This window comes from Ranitomeya variabilis, chromosome 6 (genome assembly GCF_051348905.1).
Source record: "Ranitomeya variabilis isolate aRanVar5 chromosome 6, aRanVar5.hap1, whole genome shotgun sequence".
Lineage (NCBI taxonomy): Eukaryota > Metazoa > Chordata > Amphibia > Anura > Dendrobatidae > Ranitomeya > Ranitomeya variabilis.
Window position 1 is genome coordinate 318,839,155 of NC_135237.1, and position 22,846 is coordinate 318,862,000.

Consider the following 22,846-nt stretch of genomic DNA (forward strand, 5'->3'; position numbering starts at 1 on the left):
CTTGAAGGAGGACTTGCTTGGAAGTTCTTTGGATTTCTATAATGATTTCCTAGCTTTTATAACCAAACTATATCAAAACACAAATGACAAAAAAAACTTTGTTGTATCAGAACACAAATCACACTGCCAAATAAACAAAAGAGCAAGCAAATAACTCCCAACAATCCAGCACTGTTGCTAACAAAGGGCCTTTAACAGAATTATTGGAAGGAACCTAGTAACACTCCTCTGTGCCAAAAGGATAGAAGATTGATGCAGTAACATCAGCGAGAACTTTATATTGGGGCCTATGCTGCAGAAAAATATCAGTCTATCAACTTAAAGGCAATGAGCCACTGGGCTTTTCTCCCGTTATCGCTTTATGGAAAGCAGCAGAATATTGCCACACTAAATTTATTTAAGACTACACTGTGGTAGCGCTATGACCGGAATACATCGGAGCCATGTGCCCTTTAGGATGAGGGGGATATCAAAGGTCACCTGTCATTTCAAGTTACTTTTCAATAGAAACGGTCATGTGTGTACACATTTTTTAGCTACTATCCGACTTCTACGTTACATTTTTCTCCAGCTTTCCCTTTTACAGCTTTAACTTTAAGGGTAGAAACAAGCTGCGGTGAGGTCTTCCATACAGGATGCACACATTTATTCCTGCTTCTTTTTCACTGTTAAGCACATGTAGCAGATGCATGGAGGACATTATACATGAGTACTGTACTGTGAAGCTGTGAATCCAGCTCTGGGATAAGCTTAATCATTCATTTCAGTACTGTGTTCGCCTCTGCAGTTCTCTCATTCCACGCCTCACCCCCAATAGGAAGTGCAACCTCAAACCACATTGTGCTGGCTGCTTGACTTCCTTTGACGAAGGCAGATTTGTATTTTTTTTCTTTTAACCCATTGTAATGACCTCAGAATTTTAAGGGAATCGGTCACAAGGTTTTTTGTCACCTAATCTGAGAGCAGCATAATATATAGCCAGATACCCTGATTCCAGAGATGTGTCACTTATTGCGCAGATTGCTGTAGCCTTGATAAAATCACTGTTTTAATCAGAAGGAGATTATCCCTAGAGGACTAGTAAACCTGCTGCCATATTCCTGAGCCCTGTATAAGCCGCGCCCAACCAATGATTGGCAGCTTTTTGCCTATGCACAGTGTACACAGAAAGCTGCCAACCAGTGGTGTGGGCGGAGTTATACAGAGCTCAGCATTCAGAGAACTGCTCTTTATATAAACATATAAAAAGCTGCATACTAAATACATAAAAAGCAATAAATGGAGCTTTAGAAAAAAAAAAACCAAAAGATAAACATGTAACCGACTACATTAATATGGTCAATTTGGTGAATTGGCACACAAAAAAAACCAAAACAAAAAACCTCCACACCGCGCAGAAAAACTACAATATCTGCCAAAATCAGACAGTGAGATGAAGGAAATTGCTGGTATTTACTCGATTATCTGATAACCCCTGGCTGTTTTAATCAGATAATGGAGCACAACTGGCAATCTGAGGCCCTCTAGTAATCACCACTTTTCCCTGGCATCTTCCATTATTCAGGCTTCATTAGCATAATTGGAATTACATTTGGAGATGATAATATGGCAGCGTAGCACACATGCTCTCCTTAGAGGAGCCGCTGATGGGGAAGAAGCACACATCCCTGCAGTGCTGAAGAGGCTGGCAAATTAGTGCAACTGAGATACCCTCTATACCATCTTAATTATGCCGGAAAATCTAGTGCCTTCCTGAACAAGAAGAAAAGCCATCTCTCCGGAACCCTGCACGTTCACAGCACAGCGCGGGGAGTCCCGAGCTACGAGCGCATTCTCCATATGTACAGCTATAAATAACGCCATCTCTAACAAAGGTTGGAGAGAAATCACTGGGTAACGCAGCGGGAGGAACATTAGCCGAGTGCTGACAGAACACTTTCACTCTGAAAGGCAGATCATCTATGCATTACTAAAGCTGCAGGCAATCGCCCACAGTATGCCAACGCGGAGGGCCCATCCGCTACATTACATCCAGGTAACACAAGACATTTTTACCTTTAGTAGCTAATCTGCCCCAAACATTAGAAGGGAGTCTGTCAATAAGATCCACCCTCCCTGCCATAACCTCATATATGGCAATGCCTTTGAAATGTAAATCCACTGACACCTTTATATTGTGTATCTGCTGCTGCAGTAATTAGTGTTTTCATTCATATACGCATGAGGCGTTAAGTGAGCAGCCATGATTGAGCACCTAACAAGTCTCCGTCAAGCACCAGCCTCTTTAGCTTGACTGACAGCTCACGGATTTCATTGCCTGGCACCTGACGACCAACATATATTGAGCCACTAATCAAAGAGGACAGCAAATCAACCTCTGGAGGCAGAGGCTCTAAAAGGGAATTAAGAAACAGTTAGGAGGCATAAAAGGTGTTGATGTTTTTTTCTTTTAAAAGGGAACCTGTCAGCAGGATTGTGCTCTGTAACCTACAGACAGTCAGGTCGGCTCCATTATACTGATTAAAATGATACCTGGGGGAGAAGAAATCCATCTGGTGGTGGTTCTTAATCTTTATTTGCAGTTTTCAGTTAATGATTCTCGTGCTTCAGGGCGGCCTTTATGTGCTGCTCTGCTTATATATGCATCCTTATGACCCCTCAGTGACCTGCTACCTATATTACATACTGAATAGAATATGGTTTATAAAAAAAAAAAAAAAAATCACATTCATCAGGCTGGCGCCTACATTGTAGCATGATACGGTGAATAATATGCATACCGGTACTTTTGCTTTATTCAGACAGTTTAAAAAATACATATTTTTTCTTTCAAAAAAAAAAAAAAAAAATGGCGCTGGCGGCAGCACCAGCGCAGTACCATCTATTGGGTTCTGATGAAGCCTAATTTTTTTTTTCTAATGGCGCCTCTTTTTTTGGAGAGGGGTGGGGTAGGGAAACGATCGTACTGAGAGATTCCCTTTAAAGAGGTGTCATCATGGACAGGTTCTGTTTTTAGCTTTATTACCAGGGAAGTCTTCCCACATATGCCCCAGGGACATGCAGGAATAGGCGAACAGACTTGTGGCATTATGCTGAAGTATGTCGTATATGGGAATAAACTGCACTTACCATTTTAAGGTCATTAGCAATGGTACACAATAGATAACCTAGGCCGATGCCATGGGGCTCGGGAGGGAAAAGGACCAGTTCATCAAGGGCAGTGAAAAAAAAAAAAATTAAGGTGAGGGATTATTATGGCCAGAGCATGATGCCACCCTACTCTCCAACGTGGCATAGAAATTGGGATGGAGGTCTGTAACAGACCCTGCTTTACAGTTTGGATCTTGAGCTCTGTTACACCCGACATGACTTTTCCAGTAACGCTCATTTCTGATCATCCAACTAGAAAGAGGAGAATACCATTTAACATTTTTATGCAACTTTTGGAGTTTATCACCATTTAAAAAGATGGTGGAGCCAGGTGCAAAAGGAGCTCCAACATTCAGTAGAACTTGATCATCAAGACTGGCTATTCGCTCGTCGAGCTTGATAAGGGGGCATTTTGAAGTAGACACTCCTGATTAAGAGGTGAGGCACATAGTGGTGCGCCTTGCCACAAATCTTACACCGCCACTAACCATCAATTTGACGAGCAGGGGTCGCCACACCAAGTCCAAGCTCCGCTTCTATTGACACACCCCTTAGTAAATTTGGAGCATCCATACTCTTCATCCCTGGGATATTACACTTTCAGTTGGCTTGTAGTGATATTTCTCATGCACAAACTAGGTGTAAACATTTTTCGCAGGATCAGAATAAAATATCCAACTATTCCTGAAAACAAGATTAAACAGGATTTTACAGTTAACAAGGCACATGACCTGCCAACTTGTTCAGAAATGCTGGAGGAAGGATTTCGGTGATCATATATAAGCCATCCACCTGGTCGCCAGAGAATTATGGTAATTATAATGGTGCCAGAATGCCTAACGTGACTGCTGACTGGGAAATTACGAGTGATGAGTGAATATACTCGTTACTCGAGATTTCCTGAGCATGCTCGGGTGTCCTCCAAGTATTTGTAAGTGCTCGGAGATTTAGTTTTCCTCACCTCAGCTGAATGATTTACATCTGTTAGCCAGATTGATTACATGTGGGGATTCCCTAGCAACCAGGCAACCCCCACATGTACTTATGCTGGCTAACAGATGTAAATCATTCAGCTGCGGCAATAAAAACTAAATCTCCGAGCACTAAAAAATACTCGGAGGACCCCCGAGCGTGATCGGGAAATCTCGAGTAACGAGTATATTCGCTCATCACTAGAAATTACCAGTGCTCTACTTAAGGAAATCCAGAACACCAGAGCACATGGGTGTGCGCCACTCCATGAAGACAGGGGAGGCCAATACCCTAATCTAGAAGTCACCCGAGATTTCAGCAGTTGGACCCAGGTACGGACTGGGGCTGAAATTCAGTCCGGGCATTTGAAATCACACAGGCCCATGTTGTCCCCATCCCCGAGCACCAGATGGGATATATTACTAATATTACCCTGGATGGAGGAAAGGAAGATTCACTACAAGACCAATATTTCCAATGATACCAGTGGCCTGCTGGGGTATGTGACGGAGTCAGAGACTTTGTGCTTCATTACAGCTCTTAACAGTATGAGTGTCTTGAGAACACCAATTCTGTTAACAGCGTAGCATGCAAAGCGGTCCACAACAAGACAGTCCCTTCTGGCATTTGCCAGAATTGCCAGTCCGGCCCTGGTTGGACCCCATCTCAGCTGGTAGTTCTCACCTATTCTATGGACTCACGTCAATAGCAGCAGAGTTGCAGTACCCAAGCACAGCCACTACACTGTATGGCGCTGTGGTTGTCAGGGTTCATACACAGTTTACCTCTGGCCACCCCTGGACCTGACAACAGCTGATTGGTCGAGGTGCCAGAATGAAAAGCCCCAACAATCTGATTTTGATACCTAATCTGAAAAATTGGCCATCAATATCCAAAGTTGTGGAAAACCACTTAAACAAAAATAAAAACAAGCTGCTTCTCTGCAGCCATCACACGCAGTCTATCCATATGACACAGAGGAGGAAAGCACTGAAGTCGGTGATGGCACCAGTAGCCACTAGTGTAGGCAGCACGTGACCGCTGCAAACAAGTAAACAGGACTGGAGGGCAGTAGCAGAGCAGTGCTGTTGGGGGTGCAGATCATTCATCACGTAACACTTGTGTCGCCATTCTATGGCACTTACTGCCTTTGGGCAAATCATTTTGTCAATTGCAGGAAAAAAAATCGAAAGATTGATTTAAAATAACTGTGCAACTCAAAAGCAAAAGTGTTAGGTGACCCAACCTCCTTACCTTGGACCCTTGCCGAAGCCACCTCAAGTAGTCTGTGAAGGTATCAAAACAAATGTAGTAGGTCTGACTCTGGGGTCCGGATGAACTGAACGCCAGACAGTGCTGAAGTTTTTTTACTTCTTCAACCTAAAAAAATAAATATATATTTCAGGTTCGTAGTTAGAAACACATCCTAATCATCTGCCGATGAAAGAGCCGCTTTATCAGGGGAGACGTGAAACAATACACATTTTCTGTTTTTCACTAAGGAAATTAGAAGTTTTACATATAAACATTTCGGGGTTATCCGGTGTGCAAGATAAAGTTCACGAGCGCAGAGATTTTTTTTTTTCTAGACATCATGTCCTGTAACCCAATGATGAGCATTGTCACCTTACGTTAAGTAGTCTTGGAAGCTGTGCCCCCTGGTAAGGAGAACTATACATTAATGATTTCAGAGGGCCCAATTCTGACCCACTTTTCACTCCCAGTTGGGCACAGATTAAGGCAGGAAATGATAAGACATTGCTCTGTCACCGAAAATCTCTAATATACATTTCACTTGCCTAAAAGTTTCCAGGATTTTAAACAACTGCCCACAGAGAAAACAGGATAAAATCACTGCCGCTCCATGGCCATCATGGTGGTGGTCCTGCCAGCTTTTGATAGCTTTCTTGAGTGACAACGTTCATTTACCCGAACACAATGGTTGTAGCCAATCATTGGCCTCAGTGCTTATGGGGACACTGTCATCATAGCTATTGAAGCCTGGGATTGGCTGCATGTCTGGGTAGTCAGAACATTACCACTTCAGGACCAGCTAACATATGGCTGCAACTTCCAAGGATCTAGTGCTCAAGTGGCAGGTGATGTATCAGGTAAGTGCTTTGCTTTGTAGCCATTTAAAAAAAAAAAAAAAAACTGGACTACCCCTTTAAGGCTACTCCATTGATAGACTTTCCAGAAGTGGACTGTTTGCAACACTTTAGGTCAGAAATAGGTCATACTCTGTAATCACATCCTGCAGTCACAGCATCTGGCCAATTTTTAAAGTTTCCCGAACATGATCATGTTAATGACATATCCAGCAAACATTATTGATGATCATATAGGGCCAGGCTTTTGAATCTTGTTCAAAATCTCTATATTGTGCAAAGTTGAACTATTTTATATATCAATTTCTATGGTAAAAATACGAACACATTATTTTACAAGAGGGAGGAATAACTTGAGAAACAAATCTTAAGAAATTTTCTGCAAGTGGAGTGTTGTGGATGCCTGATCACAAGGCAGCCCTGGGAACGACCAGCACATGTGCAGGGATGTGGAACGTACAGGCTTCATCTTCACCTGTACACAGCACATGTACTGGCTGCCGCCAAAGCTTCCTTGTCAGGACATATGCAACACAATGTGACTACTTGATTAGATTTTTTTTGCAGGAACACAACAATACATAGATATGGAGAAATTTAGAACCATAATCCCCTGGACTCGAAACTAGTATTAGGGCTGTTGCAAAAGGTCCTGCCCATATCCCTTGAAATACATAAATCTACAACCCCAATTCCAAAAAAAGTTGTGCTGCTGTGCAAAATGTAAAGGAAAAAAAGAATGCAAGGTTTTGGAAAATCTTAGAGCCATAATTTTATCCACAACAGAACACAGGTCTGAAGTAAAAGTTAAGACATTTCACCATTTCATTTGGTCACTTGAAGAAATTTCCTCATTTAGAAATTAACATGGTAAACAAAAGGTTGGAAAAGTAAGAGTTACTAATGAAAGACATCTGGAGGGTCAATGTAAAAAAAACAAAGCAAAAAACAATCGTGCTAGAGAGGTCGAGTCTCAGCAGCAAATATAGTCTGAGGTTCACCAATCTGAACAACTGTGTTTAAAATACCTGGAACAAGATCACAAAAATATTAAAAGGTAAAATTGGAAAGACTGAATATCCCACCATCAACAGTAAATAATCTTTTAAAAAAAAAAAAAGAAGGATTCAGAAATTTGCTGGAGAAATCCACGTGAACAAGGCCGACAGTCCATGTCAGAGGCTTGTGCTGTCCAGGCCCCTAGGCGGCACTGCATTAAAACAGGCATGATTCAGCCTTGCAAACCACTGGATGGGCTCAGAACTTCCTCCTCAAGCATCCACAGGACATGGCGGCAAAGAAGGGCCATCCAGCTTGTTATCACACAGTTCAAAATCCTGCATCTCTGATGGTATGGAGCTGCATTTGTTCCTATGGCATGGGCAACTTGCACATCTTGAAAGGCACCATCAATGCGGAGCATTATCTAGAGGTTTAATAGTATATGCTCCCATTCAGATATGGTCTATTGCAGGGGAGGCTTCTATCATGTCAGCAAGACAATGCTAAACTACACACTGCATCCACCACAACACGGCTTCACAGAAAGAGTTACACTGGCCGCCTGCAGTCCAGACCTCGGACCAATAGAAAACATTTGGCACATTATGAAACTAAAAATCTGGCAAAAAAGACCCAGAACTGTTGAGCAGCTACAATCCTAGATCAGACAAGAATGGAACAACAACATCTCCCAAACAGTTTACACACTACTTTATTTAAAAAAAAAAAAGGAAAAGAACCGGCCCTGTTCCAACTTTTCTGTGGTGTGTTACTTGCCATCATTTGCTAAAAGTTTTACTAATTAAATTGACAAATGTCTGACTTTCATCTCCTGATCTGTGTCCTAGGTTCGGTTGTGAACATCATTTGGGTAATATCTCTCCAATAGCCTGATAGTTATTCACAATCTTACACAGCGGCACAACTTTTTGGAATTGGGGTTGTGTAAAATGACAACTTTGGATAAAAAACCAACACACAACCTCAAAATGATATATTCCCCGCCCCCCCCTTCCAATGAGTGAACGCCTGGTCAGAGCACCAATAGACACATAATATCCTGTATAAAGTATGTGATGAGGGATGTATCTAGACTTCAGGACTTATTTTGTCCCTTACACCCCTCACTGAAACCTCAAATACGTGATCCCCAGTGGTGTGCTAAGAGTCTAATGAGGTTCCCCCTACCTCTTGGACCCATAAAAATTGGGACAACCTGTTAATCTAATTCTATTTTATCTAGAGTTCATAAATGTGTTGCAACCTTTTTAAGTTGCTGTTGGAATAAAGCATAAAGACACAGATGTAGTAGCCAGCAAACAATGGCTGCTGACACTTTTTGACACTAACGCAGGCTCAGTTTCTTCATCTTCACTGTCCAGGCTCTATAGAGCAGCATGGCCATGACAGACCCCCTGACATCTCCATTCCTCCCCCTTGATAGCTGTATTGGTTTTCCTATTGGCTTGTTAGCCATGCACCTATTCTTGTTCTTAGAATTAAAGAAAACTGAAAAAAAAAACCTCTGCTCTTCCAGCGTTCATGCTGTAAGCTTCCAGCCTTTGGGAAGGAGGACCCATCGTGCTGCAGCGTCCGTTCTGGGCTGCGCCGCTTCCCTGGTTCCTTTCCCAAGCAAGTTCTATATGAGGGAAGAATCTGCTACAGCCATCTAAGTGGCTTCTGCTGCAAGACTGAAGGAGCAGCTAGACTGAGCAACAGACTGCTCTGCTGTAGTTCCAGGCCCCACAAAAATCCTTACACTATGCCCCTGGTTAAGCCAGTCACGATGCACTCAATCACATTGCATGATCCAGTTTGCATGAAAGATCAAGCTGCTGCTATAGATCACAGTGACCCTCAGTGAACACAATTTTCAAACATTCAATTGATGATTGCCCTAAAGAGCTAACTATTCAGCTTCATGCAAAGCAAGGTCATAAGAGAGAAATCTATACCTACTTTTCCACCTATCAGAGGGAGAACGTGCATCTTTCCAGTCTGGCTTTCCTTGACTGATGACACAATCAGACAGGTCCCACAAAGGATCACTTGCCGTCTTGTCCACCTGTTTACAGGTAACTGCATCCTCCTTTTCCGTACATTGTACGATCCAGATAGCTGAGTCCTATCAGACATGCCAGACCCATTAGGCTTTCCTGAAACAGAATTGACAAAACAGTCAAGATTAAGTCTTAATTCACTAAAGACTACACGATTGCTAGAAAACAGATGTTTCTTCATGATATTTTCAGCTCTTATCTATTACGCTTACAATTTGTTTGGGTATCAAAGCTTGCAATGTGTTAATAAAAAGTGCACTACTCCCGAGGTTCCACCAATATCTTATTTCAGACTTGGCAAAAACAAACTAAAATCTACAAAAATCCTTGACTTCACATTATGGAAGGTTCAACTTCTTGCAGTCGAATGCACAGATACAATCCTAGCTCATTCTAAACATATATGACATTAGTGTGCGACTCTTCCAAAGCATGTCCATTAGAGTAATAGTGCCGCTTTCACTCTCCGCATGTGTCATTTTTAGTCCAGAAGAGGAATGCTGTGGAAAGAAACAGAATTCTGAAACAGGAGAAGAGGCCTAGGAAGAGCAGAAGTTCAGAGCGGATGGTGGATGCACTTTTGATCTGATCAATGTCTGACTTGTGTAAATAGTGAGAAAGGAATGAACCAGAGAATATGGTTGAAAGCTGGAAGCTGACACTTACAAGTTGCACGTGTGTCAGCAAATGTGCGAATACAAAGCCTAGGAGAAGCCTACTACTAGGATACATGCACACACCATCTTTTAGCTCCAGCATACCCGTACACACTTCGCTTATGAAGCTAAAAACACTTCAGGAAAACATCAGCTTTGATTTGTTCCTAAAGGTACAGTTACACTAAACGACTTACCAACGATCACGACCAGCGATACGACCTGGCCGTGATCGTTGGTAAGTCGTTGTGTGGTCGCTGGGGAGCTGTCACACAGACAGCTCTCTCCAGCGACCAATGATCAGGGGAACGACTTTGGCATCGTTGAAACTGTCTTCAACGATGCCGAAGTCCCCCTGCAGCACCCGGGTAACCAGGGTAAACATCGGGTTACTAAGTGCAGGGCCACGCTTAGTAACCCGATATTTACCCTAGTTACCATTGTAAAAGTTAAAAAAAAACAAAAAACACTACATACTCACATTCTGATGTCTGTCACGTCCCCCGGCGTCCACAGGGTTAAAACTGCTTTCGGCAGGAGCGCTTGCTAATGCTGCGCTGCTGCCGAGAGCTTCCTGCACTGAATGTGTCAGTAACCCGATGTTTACCCTGGTTACAAGTGAACACATTGCTGGTTCGGCGTCACACACGCCGATCCAGCGATGACAGCGGGTGATCAGCGACTAAATAAAGTTCTGGACTTCTAGCTCCGACCAGCGATATCACAGCAGGATCCAGATCGCTGCTGCGTGTCAAACACAATGAGATCGCTATCCAGGACGCTGCTGCAACGTCACGGATCGCTGTCGTTCTCGTTGCAAAGTTGCTCAGTGTGAAGGTACCTTTAGGAGTCTTTTCTAAAGTCTAGATAAAAATAGTGACGGCCTCCAAGTGGAAACTACCAGAAGAAAGGACAGGTCAACTGTTTTAGCCGGTGCACAGTTGTGGAAGGCAGAGGTGGTGAAAAAGTGACAAGACATCATTGCACATCCATCTTGCCCCAGCTCTGCCCATAACAGAGGAGATGGGAGAAACTTGTAAAAACAGAAAAAGGTTGCTAAATATTTGTGCACCTCTGAGTTGAGCCAAAACTTTACACCGAAGATAAATAGCCAATACATATGATCATAGTTACCTAGTGGAGATTGGGCAGTTTGCCGCTGCCCAAAGCAGCTTCATAAGGGGAAATTTAGGGGCTATTTATCTTAGGGACCTCATGAGGCATAAAGGTCTCGAAGGAGTATAATATAGTGAAACTACCACTGACATTCTGATGGCGACTGGCTATATATTTACGGTATATCTATTTTAACTAGTAATATACATGGGATCTATGGTGATCTGATAATTTTGGTACTATTTTCCTTGTGAGTTTCTGTACTTGTATTTTTGCCATGATTGATATTTATCTCCTACTGGAGTGTTGCATCTTACAATACATGTGGTTGATAATATTTCACTATTAAGGAGATTTCAGGCTGCTCACCATTGTTGTGCATGCCGCTCTATACATGGTTTTGTTTTTCTGTCTGTTTGGCATTTTGGTATCAATAAAGCCTTTTTTTTTTTATATACCGTATATACCGTAGTACCATGCTGTGTGTGTGCGCGCACTATCTTTGCACTCTTCTTGGTTTCACACATTCTTGTTAGCGCATCAAGTTGCACCCAGCTTTATGGGTCACTATTTCTAGTATATTCTGTGGTGCCCACTATTTCAATTTTATTAAAACTTTACACCTGTAATCACTTTGATAAGTTGGAGGCCTTCGTCTCCACACCATTAAAAAGGTTGTCCCACAAACAAAAGTTCATTTTAATCAATAGAACTGTTCCACAATTGGATGTGGTTTTTATTTTTTTATTTATTTATTTTTTTAAATGTCCCCGTGCTGAGATAATCTTATACATGTGCCCCTGCTGTGTAATGGCCGTGTCTGACCGTACAGGAACATGGTCTACTAGTATTTCAGCAATCTGATCATCTTCACAGCATGCATGATTCCAGAAAGACTTGACACAAACACCATACAACAGAGAAAACTAGTACACACAAAAAAAAAACCGCAACAAAAATACTCTAGGTTTCCGATGCAGATATTTAGGGCAAATTACTGCTCAGAATAACTCCAAGTGAAGCTTCCATTAGAAAGCTGCTCAGTACATGCTCAGATCTGTGCATTGCATCCTTACCAAGTTAGATCAGGGTTGTACAAACCTTTTCCACTATTTTCACATTTCCTACATAGTGCAGCCATCAGAAGTGGAATATCGAGTATCTCAATTACCTCCTGGGTGTAAAGCCCACCCAAAAAAAAGGGATAGTCAAAACTGACAATAATAGACCTTACAGTCTATGCAATAACAGCGCATGCAGACACTTATGCAGAAAGTATAGGCATTACATGCTTGGCTTAGAAAACATTAATACCAGAGCAAACAGCACATCAGCCATTATAGATAGAGGTCAATTCTTTGATACAATGGTGACAGTCATACAAGTGCAATGCGGCCTATTCCTAATCACAGATCCATGGAGAAATCTGACATGACGAGATAAACAACCCTTATGGCTTTCATCTCTCATAACCTGTAATCTGATATTTGTGTAATTTCATAGCCATTTGTAGAAGTAGAATCAAAAACTTTTCTTCCATCATATAAAAAGAAAAACAAATATGCAGTAGAGACCCAAATCACTACTAAAGCCGAATGTAGAAATACTGCAGCCCAGCACTAAAGCTATTCCTTGTAGCCATTAGAGTAAAGGCCCCGTCTCACTAAGCGATTTACCAACGATCACGACCAGCGATACGACCTGGCCGTGATCGTTGGTAAGTCGCTGTGTGGTCGCTGGGGAGCTGTCACACAGACCGCTCTCTCCAGCGACCAACGATCAGGGGAACGACTTCGGCATCGTTGAAACTGTCTTCAACGATGCCGAAGTCCCCCTGCAGCACCCGGGTAACCAGGGTAAACATCGGGTTACTAAGCGCAGGGCCGCGCTTAGTAACCCGATGTTTACCCTGGTTACCAAAAAAAACAAACAGTACATACTCGCCTTTCGGTGTCCAGGTCCCTTGCCGTCTGCTTCCTGCTCTGACTGAGATCCGGCCGTACAGTGAGAAGTGAGAGCAGCAGTGACGTCACCGCTGTGCTCTCACTTCTCACTGTACGGCCGGGAGTCAGTGAGAGCAGGAAGCAGACGGCAAGGGACCTGGACACCGAAAGGCGAGTATGTACTGTTTGTTTTTTTTGGTAACCAGGGTAAACATCGGGTTACTAAGCGCGGCCCTGCGCTTAGTAACCCGATGTTTACCCTGGTTACCAGTGAAGACATCGCTGGATCGGTGTCACACACACCGATTCAGCGATGTCAGCGGGGCCTCAACGACCAAAAAAAGGTCCAGGCCATTCCGACACGACCAGCGATCTCGCAGCAGGGGCCTGATCGCTGGTACGTGTCACACATAGCGAGATCGCTATGGAGGTCGCTGTTGCGTCACAAAACTTGTGACTCAGCAGCGATCTCGCTAGCGATCTCGCTATGTGAGACGGGGCCTTAACCTGCACGAACAGGGAGAAGCCTATCTGATGAAGATGTGTGTTCTACAAGACGGCCTGGAGAGGGAGGCGTCAGTGGACAGGGAACCAACGACCTGTAGATGGGCACGGAGACAGGTCAACTGGCACCAGCACTGCTCGCGGCTTCTATTCTTCATGAAGGGAATTTACCTTTCCACTCTACGGTACATATAATTCCCAGAAATTCCACAGTCAAGACACTTACAAGGACAAAAAATAAGAACAAAACCAATTCTAGTACATTCTTCAAGTTGTTTTTTTGGAGAGGGAATAGAAAACTTTACTAAAATTATCTATCATATGTGAATCAGACTGATGGATGTTTAGTGCTTGTTCACATGTTGCCTTTTTGACACAAAAAAACCTGCAGTATTTTACTGTACCAGCAAAGAGAATGAAATTCCTGAAATTTCAAGGGTGTATCCCATCTTTCCTTGCAGATTTGAAGCATCTAAATTCTTTTAAAGGTATGTTTCCATATGCCGGATTAAACTCTCCATACAGCCGCAGCGTCCAACCCGCAGCGTCCAGATGTTACAGCATAGTGGAGGGGGTTTTATGAAATCCCGTCTCCACTATGTGCGCAGGGACGCATCCTGCGGCCCTGCGTATACGCACATGTGGCGCGTCTTTCTAGACCGCAGCATGTCCGTTTATCTTGCGGAGACACTCCTACTCCACAAAATAAATAACCCAGGCCATGAATAGGATGCAGTGATTCCACATGTGCTCAATGTACACAGGTGGAATCACCACGTGTACAAGGGGGGGCAGCGCTTTGGGCGGAGCGGGGATCCGCTGCATCCAAAGCGCTACGTTTCCTGACCGCGGAAACATAGCCTTAGTTTTTTTCAACCAAATGAATGTAAAAAAAACCCTGCATCAAAACAGAACATTATCTACGGTTCATTTTCCTGCCAAGAAACACTTTTTGGTGCAGAAGTGTCTGCTGTAAATACTTCATATGTGCACATTCCAGGATGTTATACATTGACTGCACCTCCAAAAAATCATACATTGATCTAATGCCGCTGGGCAAAAATATATATAACCCTGAGCATGAGGTTCTAAGTGTAACATTCTGATCACACTGTATGAAGCCCACTGCCACATCACAGAGAACCTCTCAGTGTGCCCTGACTTATCGCCATAAAGGAGTGGCGGCTTGTGCTAACCATCGCCACAGCAATTATGCACCAACAGGACGGGCGGCCAACATCACCCATGCTGCAAGACTGAGTCCCCACAAGCCCAAAACCACAACAACAATGGCCACCACACAGCACCAACACCAAATGAAAGGAGCCTTTGAAAGCTTGCATTTTGGTGTTGGTGCAGTGTGGTGGCCATTGTTGCTGTGGTTTTGGGCTTGTGGGGTAGTGCGGTCTGGAGTCATGGGGACTCAGTCTTGCAGCTTGGGTGCTGTGAGGCAATGAAGGTTAGGACCCACTGGGAGATTTGCCGTGATGTGGCAGTGGGCTTCATACAGTCTGATCAGAATGTTAAACTAAGAACCCCATGCTCCGTTTGTACATTTTTGCCTGGTGGCATTAGATCAATGTGTGATTTTGGAAGTGCGGTCCATGCTATTTTTGAGCTTTATTTTCGTGTTCCACTGTTCATGCGGCAGACATTTTTTGCTTCTGAATCATGTTGACAGTATCCATGTGCATGCTGCAGAAAAAAAACAAAAACATTCAGAAGCATGTATGGATATATTAAAAAAAAAAGTCACCAATATGATTGTAGTAAGAAATGCCTTCTTGACATTAAACAGTTACAATAGTCTAAAGCAGAGGTCCCCAACCGCCGGTCCGCGGACCGGGACCGGGCCGTTGGGGTTTTTCAGCCGGTCCGCGGCGCCGCAGCTCTTCCCCTGTTCAGCGGTCACGTGGGACCGCTGATTAGAGAAATGAATAGGCTGCTCCACCTCCCATAGGGGCGGAGCCGCCTATTCATTTCTCTAATGAAGCGGTGCCGGTGACCGCTGATAGAGGAAGAGGCTGCGGCACCGAAGAGCAGCTGTCCGGGGGAAGGAGCGGGACGCCGGGAGCAGGTAAGTATGTCATATTCACCTGTCCTGGTTCCACACGCCGGGCGCCGCTGTCTCCATCTTCCCGGCGTCTCTCTCTCCTCACTGACTGTGCAGGCAGAGGGCGCGATGACGTATATAATGTGCGCGCCGCCCTCTGCCTGATCAGTCAGTGCAGGGAGACGCCGGGAAGATGGCGCCGAGGAGCTGCAAGAGAGGTGAGTATGTGTTTTATTATTTTTATTGCAGCAGCAGCAGCACAGCTATGGGGCAATAATAAACAGTGCAGAGCACTGTATGGCACAGCTATGGGGCAATTATGAACGGTGCAGAGCACTATATGGCACAGCTATGGGGCAATAATGGTGCAGAGCACTATATGGCACAGCTATGGGGCAATAATAAACAGTGCAGAGCACTATATGGCACAGCTATGGGGCAATTATGAACGGTGCAGAGCACTGTATGGCACAGCTATGGGGCAATAATGGTGCAGAGCACTATATGGCACAGCTATGGGGCAATAATGGTGCAGAGCACTGTATGGCACAGCTATGGGGCAATAATGGTGCAGAGCACTATATGGCACAGCTATGGGGCAATTATGAACGGTGCAGAGCACTGTATGGCACAGCTATGGGGCAATAATGGTGCAGAGCACTGTATGGCACAGCTATGGGGCAATAATGGTGCAGAGCACTGTATGGCACAGCTATGGGGCAATTATGAACGGTGCAGAGCACTATATGGCACAGCTATGGGGCAATTATGAACGGTGCAGAGCACTGTATGGCACAGCTATGGGGCAATAATGGTGCAGAGCACTATATGGCACAGCTATGGGGCAATAATGGTGCAGAGCACCAGGGAAACAAGCATGGTGCTCCCACTCATTCTGAACCTATGGTAAGTTGAATCACATTCTCATTATAAATGTCATAATTATATGATAAGTATGCACTAAGCTCCATCCCTCCATAACCCCACCCCCATATGACCAAAGCCCCGCCCCTGCCCCACCCCCACCGGGCCATGGAAAACTGGTCTGGCTTAAAGCCGGTCCCTGGTGCAAAAAAGGTTGGGGACCTCTGGTCTAAAGCCTAACATTTTTGTGCAATTGTACCCTAGTGAAGTATTAAATCTTGAAGAATTACTTGCAACATTTTAAAAGGATTGTGTGATTTTTTTTTTATGGTTTAGTTTTGTGCAAAACGTATCAACACGTGAGCCATATTCTAAAGGATTTGGTGGAAAACCAGCAATATTAACAAGGAAAAAAAATGAATACGAGTCGCTTAAAAACTCTTCAAAATGATGAGTTGGCCTCTGGTAGTTTGGGCTTAACTGTACAGTTGTTACACACTGACATCCAATCTGAATTATTTATCACTTGTGGATACGTTCCATAACGTAGACACTTCTGCACCTTCACCAAATGCTTCCCATTCCACCATCCTTTTCTGCTTCCCACCATTGTGATGAAAACCATTACCCCTCCTTCCTTTTTGCCCATACTGGACAATCCAACCACTTGTTCTTCTGCAGTGAGGCCAATGGAATAGTAGTACAAAGGGTGTTGTTTTTGACTAGCGAATTTACTCAAGCGTCCTCTAATAAGCTATTCAGGAGTTCAATACTATGTCTGAATGGATTAGTCAAGTTAGCAAAAGAGCCTGGGCTTCTGCAGAGTAGGCTTCTTTGTAGTGTGCATCATTAGCCTGAGATTAGATGAAAACAAGGCACTCCAGCACAGGAGCAGGAATTAGAGGTGGGGGCCTTTGTCTTGGGGTCTGTTCATGTAAGCAACGCCAACAGCGATTTAGGGGAAATAATATTTAGGAAGGCAACTACAAGAGAACTGAAAAATCCCATAAACAATGCCCAATGTAAAGGTATATGGTGACTAATAAGAATGGAAGCGAACATTTCCAAGTCACTGATGGAAAATGCTCCATCATTAATAAAGAGGCCAGCACTTTAACCCAGTAAGCAAACATAACCTATCAAAACGTTGAATGGACAAGTTGGGAGACTTTAATGCAACTGAGTACACCATTTGTGGGAAATGTATGGACGGGGTGTGAACAGTAGAATGCAACTGTGGAAAAAGCTCATCAACAGGCAAATGACAACTAAGAACAGAGCTCGGCAATCTCCATGAGCACCAGAGATGGTAAATGGGGAGGCAACACATGCTCACCGCTGCTCCCGGGGAGATATGGACTCCCTTCTTACTGTTGTATCTGAAAAACAAATTAGGATAATATATACAGTATAGACCAAAACTTTGGACACCTCATTTACAGATTTTTCTGCATTTTCATGACTATGAAAATTGTACATTCACACTGAAGGCATCAAAACTATGAATTAACAAATGTGGAATTATATACTTAACAATATATTCTAGGTTCTTCAAAGTAGCCACCTTTTGCTTTGATGACTGCTTTGCACACTCTTGGCATTCTCTTGATGAGCTTCAAGAGGTAGTCACCGGGAATGGTCTTCCAACAATTGTTGGCCCTTTTGCCTTCACTCTGCGGTCCAGCTCACCCCAAACCACCTCGATTGGGTTCAGGTCTGGTGACTGTGGAGGCCAGGTCATCTGGCGTAGCACCCCATCACTCTCCTTCTTGGTCAAATAGCCCTTACACAGCCTGGAGGTGTGTTTGGAGTCATTGTCCTTTGGAAAAATAAATGATGGTCCAACTAAACGCAAACCGGATGGAATAGCGTGCCGCTGCAAGATGCGGTGGTAGCCATGCTGGTTCAGTATGCCTTCAATTTTGAATAAATCCCCAACAGTGTCACCAGCAAAGCACCCCCACACCATCACACCTCCTCCTCCATGCTTCACGGTGGGAACCAGGCATGTAGAGTCTATCCGTTCACCTTTTCTGCATCGCACAAAGACACGATGGTTGGAACCAAAGATCTCAAATTTGGATTCATCAGACCAAAGCACAGATTTCCACTGGTCTAATGTCCATTCCTTGTGTTCTTTAGTCCAAACAAATCTCTTCTGGTTGTTGCCTGTCCTTAGCAGTGGTTTCCTAACAGCTATTTTACCATGAAGGCCTGCTGCTTAAAGTCTCCTCTTAACAGTTGTTGTAGAGATGTGTCTGCTGCTAGAACTCTGCGTGGCATTGACCTGGTCTCTAATCTGAGCTGCCGTTAACCTGCGGTTTCAGAGGCTGGTGACACGGATAAACTTATCCTCAGAAGCAGAGGTGACTCTTGGTCTTCCTTCCTTGGGGCGGTCCTCATGCGAGCCAGTTTCTTTGTAGCGCTTGATTGTTTTTGCCACTGCACTTGGGGACACTTTCAAAGTTTGCCCAATTTTTCGGACTAACTGAACTTCAATTCTTAAAGGGAACCTGTCACCCCCAAAATGGCTGGTGAGGTAAGCTCACCGGCATCAGGGGCTTATCTACAGCATTCTGTAATGCTGTAGATAAGCCGCCGATGTTACCTGAAAGAGGAGAAGACGACGTTAAGATTATACTCACCCAGGGGCGGTCCCGCTGCGGTCCGGTCGGATGGGTGTCTCCGGTCCGCTCCGGCGCCTCCCATCTTCGTTTCATGACGTCCTCTTCGGGTCTTTACGCCGCGGCTCCGGCGCAGGCGTACTTTGTCTGCCCTGTTGAGGGCAGAGCAAAGTACTGCAGTGCACAGGCGGCGGGAAGGTCAGAGAGGCCCGGCGCCTGCGCACTGCAGTACTTTGCTCTGCCCTCAACAGGGCAGACAGTACGCCTGCGCCGGGGGGTAAAGACCCGAAGAGGACGTCATGGAACGAAGATGGGAGGCGCCGGAGCGGAGACACCCATCCGACCGGACCGCAGCGGGACCGCCCCTGGGTGAGTATAATCTAACGTCTTTTAGGTAACATCAGGGGCTTATCTACAGCATTACAGAATGCTGTAGATAAGCCCCTGATGCCGGTGAGCTTACCTCACCAGCCATTTTGGGGGTGACAGGTTCCCTTTAAAGTAATGATGGCCACTCATTTTTCTTTACTTGGCTGCTTTTTTTCTTGCCATAATACAAATTCTAACAGTTTATTCAATAGGACTATCAGCTGTGTATCCACCAGACTTCTGCACAACACAACTGATGGTCCCAACACCATTTATAAGGCGAGAAATCCCACTTATTAAACCTGACAGGGCACACCTGTGAAATGAAAACCATTCCCAGTGACTACCTCTTGAAGCTCATCAAGAGAATGCCAAGAGTGTGGAATGCAGTCATCAAAGCAAATGGTGGCTACTTTGAAGAACCTAGAATATAAGACATAATTTCAGTTGTTTCACACTTTTGTGTTAAGTATATAATTCCACATTTGTTAATTCATACTTTTGATGCCTTCAGTGTGAATGTACAATTTTCATGGTCATGAAAATACAGAAAAATCTTTAAATGAGAAGGTGTGTCCAAACTTTTGGTCTGTACGAGATAGATATAGATATATATACACACACAGAGCAAATCCCAAGAGATTAATGGTGCACAATCAGGAGCAGGACCGTGGCATTCAAGCCTTGGGATCGGCTCGGGACATATGGCATACATGTATGGCCCCAAATAGGAGATTCCAGGTTTCACAAAGTAGCAAAAACCAAAACAAACCCACAGATGAACAAAAAAAATTGTACCCTTAAGAATGGTGATGAAGAGGTACACTAAAAGGGAATATATATCTTACATGGGCAGCACGGTGGCTCATTGGATAGCACTGCAGCCTTGCAGCGCTGGAGTCCTGGGTACTAATCCCACTCAGGACAACATCTGCAAAGAGTTTGTATGTTCTCTCCGTGTTTGCGTGGGTTTCCTCCCACATTCAAAAGACATACTGATAGGGAATTTAGATTGTGAGCCCCATCGGGGACAGCGATGATAATGTGTGCAAAATTGTAAAGCGCTGCGGAATATGTTAGCGCTATATAAAAATAAAGATTATTATTACATTGTGGTAGAGAACATCTTTACATTAAAAAACAAACACTAGCCGCACATTTAGAAGGGCAAGAGCCATTACAATCTTGTCAAATAATAAGCCAACAAGACAGATCACGCAGACGGCAATTAATAACTAGTAAAATGCGTTTGCTGTTCATATAAACACTTGTATTAAATAGGAAAGGGAGCGGTCACTTAAGTTGCTACGACATGTTCGGCAAGATGGAGACGGTAAACAGATCCACCCAAGTGTGTCGGCAAGAACTGCAGATACAGAAGACAATAAGTGCCCGGACATTCCAGATTTACTGAAAACCAATGTATTAATGGGCGCACAAGCATGAGTGCTACGTAGGAAGGGACACGGGCAAGTGCAGCTGGGGATACGGGCTGTACGTTGGATAATGGGGGCACGGTGTATCAAAGGGAAGAGCCATGCAGTTCAGCTCTAGGGAGAATGATGGCAAGTCTGTCAGTAAGTCGAGAGTAAAGGGCATCTGCTGGCATCAGCAGGCTTGGAATTTATGCAGACCTCAATCTATCTAAAGAGGGCAGGTTTAGGGCATGGGCACCAACTACTGATCCACCTTCAGGACTACTTCATATGTGCGGTAATAAAAATACATGCAGTTTCTGAAAACAGAGAGAGGGAGAATCACAACTGTCAGACATTGGATAAACAATGCTCAAAACCACCATCCATCTAATGCAATTGCCACCATAAAGGGAATCTGGCAGCAGGTTTTTGCTACAAGAACAGAGCAGCATGATGTAGGGGCTGAGAGCCTGATTCCAGCTGTATCACTTACTGGGCTGTGTAGTAGTTTCAATAAAATCAGAGTTTTAACCTGTACAGGACTAGGCGTCTCGTGCTTCCTAGTCACCCTGTTAGCCCCCCTCACCCATCACTGATTAGCAGCAGTCCATATGCAGTGTACACAGGAAGCTGCCGTCAGTGCTATGGGTGAGGTTACTAGCAGGGCTCAGCATTATGAGCACTGCTAGAGCAGCAGCAGAGAAAACCAAGATTATATCTAAATGACAACATGGCAAAAACCTGTTGACAAAATCCCTTTAAGAAAAAGGTCTTGTCCACCCTTGAGAACATTTTTTAAAGCTTAATTGCACAGATTATAGTAGGCAACAGCACAATTGTAATGAAACCCAATTATAAAAAGGATTAAAAAAAAGTCCCCTGAAAAGGTGGACAACACTTAAAAGTATCCCTTCCTCTTAGGCTGTGTGCACACGTTGCTGATTTTTCGCGGTTTTTTCGTGTTTTTTTTTTTTTTTTTTTTAGATAAAAATGCTATAAAACCGCAAAAAAACAGCATACAATATGCATCCCATCATTTAGAATGAATTCCGCAATTTTTGTGCACATGATGCGTTTTTTTCCGTGAAAAAAAAAAAAACGCATCGCGGTAAAAAACGCAGCATGTTCATTAATTTTGCGGATTTCCCACTATGAAATGCATTGGGAAATGTCCGGAAAAAAACGCGGCAAAACGCATCAAAAAAGCGGCAAACACGCATGCAGATTTCTTGCAGAAAATTTCAGGTTTTTCTCAGGAATTGTCTGCAAGAAATCCTGAACGTGTGCACATAGCCTTATACAAAACGTTAAACAACAAGCACAACAGACATCAACATGGCTAGCATAGACCCTTATGGGACCATCATTAAGCAATTAAGCTATTTATATTGAAAAAAGGACCACAAATACATATCAGGACAAGTCGCTAAAGAATACACCAGAAAAATATGGGTCACAAGGGCCCAAAAAACCGACCAACACGTCCAATTTAGAACAATGTATAAAACTCTAATCTTTATTAATAAACAAATATTGTAGAAACTATACAAATATACATAGCATTGTCAAAAACAGGTGAAGTGCAGTACCACATGGTGTACATGGACACCGCATGAGCATAAAAACAGATTAAGGACGCCTGGAGCCAGGAACATACACACCCGCATTAAACAGAACTAGCAAGGGGTACGGTAAGTAAACTCCAATTCCACAAGGGTATACGGAAATCACAAGGAAAAATCCTCTGTCATATATAGTTAGATATGGGGCAACCTAACTGGAACCATATTCCTTGCAAACCCAATATAAGTGTCCATTACCTCTAAATGTAGAGACGGGTGAGATGAACCCAGGGTCCTTGCGTCCTCCCCGACGCACGTTTCGGTTGTCACACCTTCCTCAAAACGTTGTTATTAATGGTCGATTATAATTTTTCTGCAAACTGTTGACCATAAAGCTTATCTGCAATAATTCACAATAGTTGGCTTTTTTAGCCTTTGCTTGCAG

General features: G+C 43.9%; 1 protein-coding gene across 1 annotated transcript in view; it reads right to left on the minus strand.

The window, feature by feature from the left end:
• The window catches only part of PHLPP1 (PH domain and leucine rich repeat protein phosphatase 1), a 118,389-nt gene that overhangs the window by 63,208 nt on the left and 32,335 nt on the right, over nt 1-22,846 (minus strand). The window contains exons 2-3 of the mRNA XM_077269745.1: nt 9,192-9,388; nt 5,377-5,502 (exon numbers count right to left, since the gene is read on the minus strand). Of these exons, the coding sequence (XP_077125860.1) occupies nt 5,377-5,502; nt 9,192-9,388 (323 nt within the window). The remainder of the gene's footprint in view (nt 1-5,376; nt 5,503-9,191; nt 9,389-22,846) is intronic.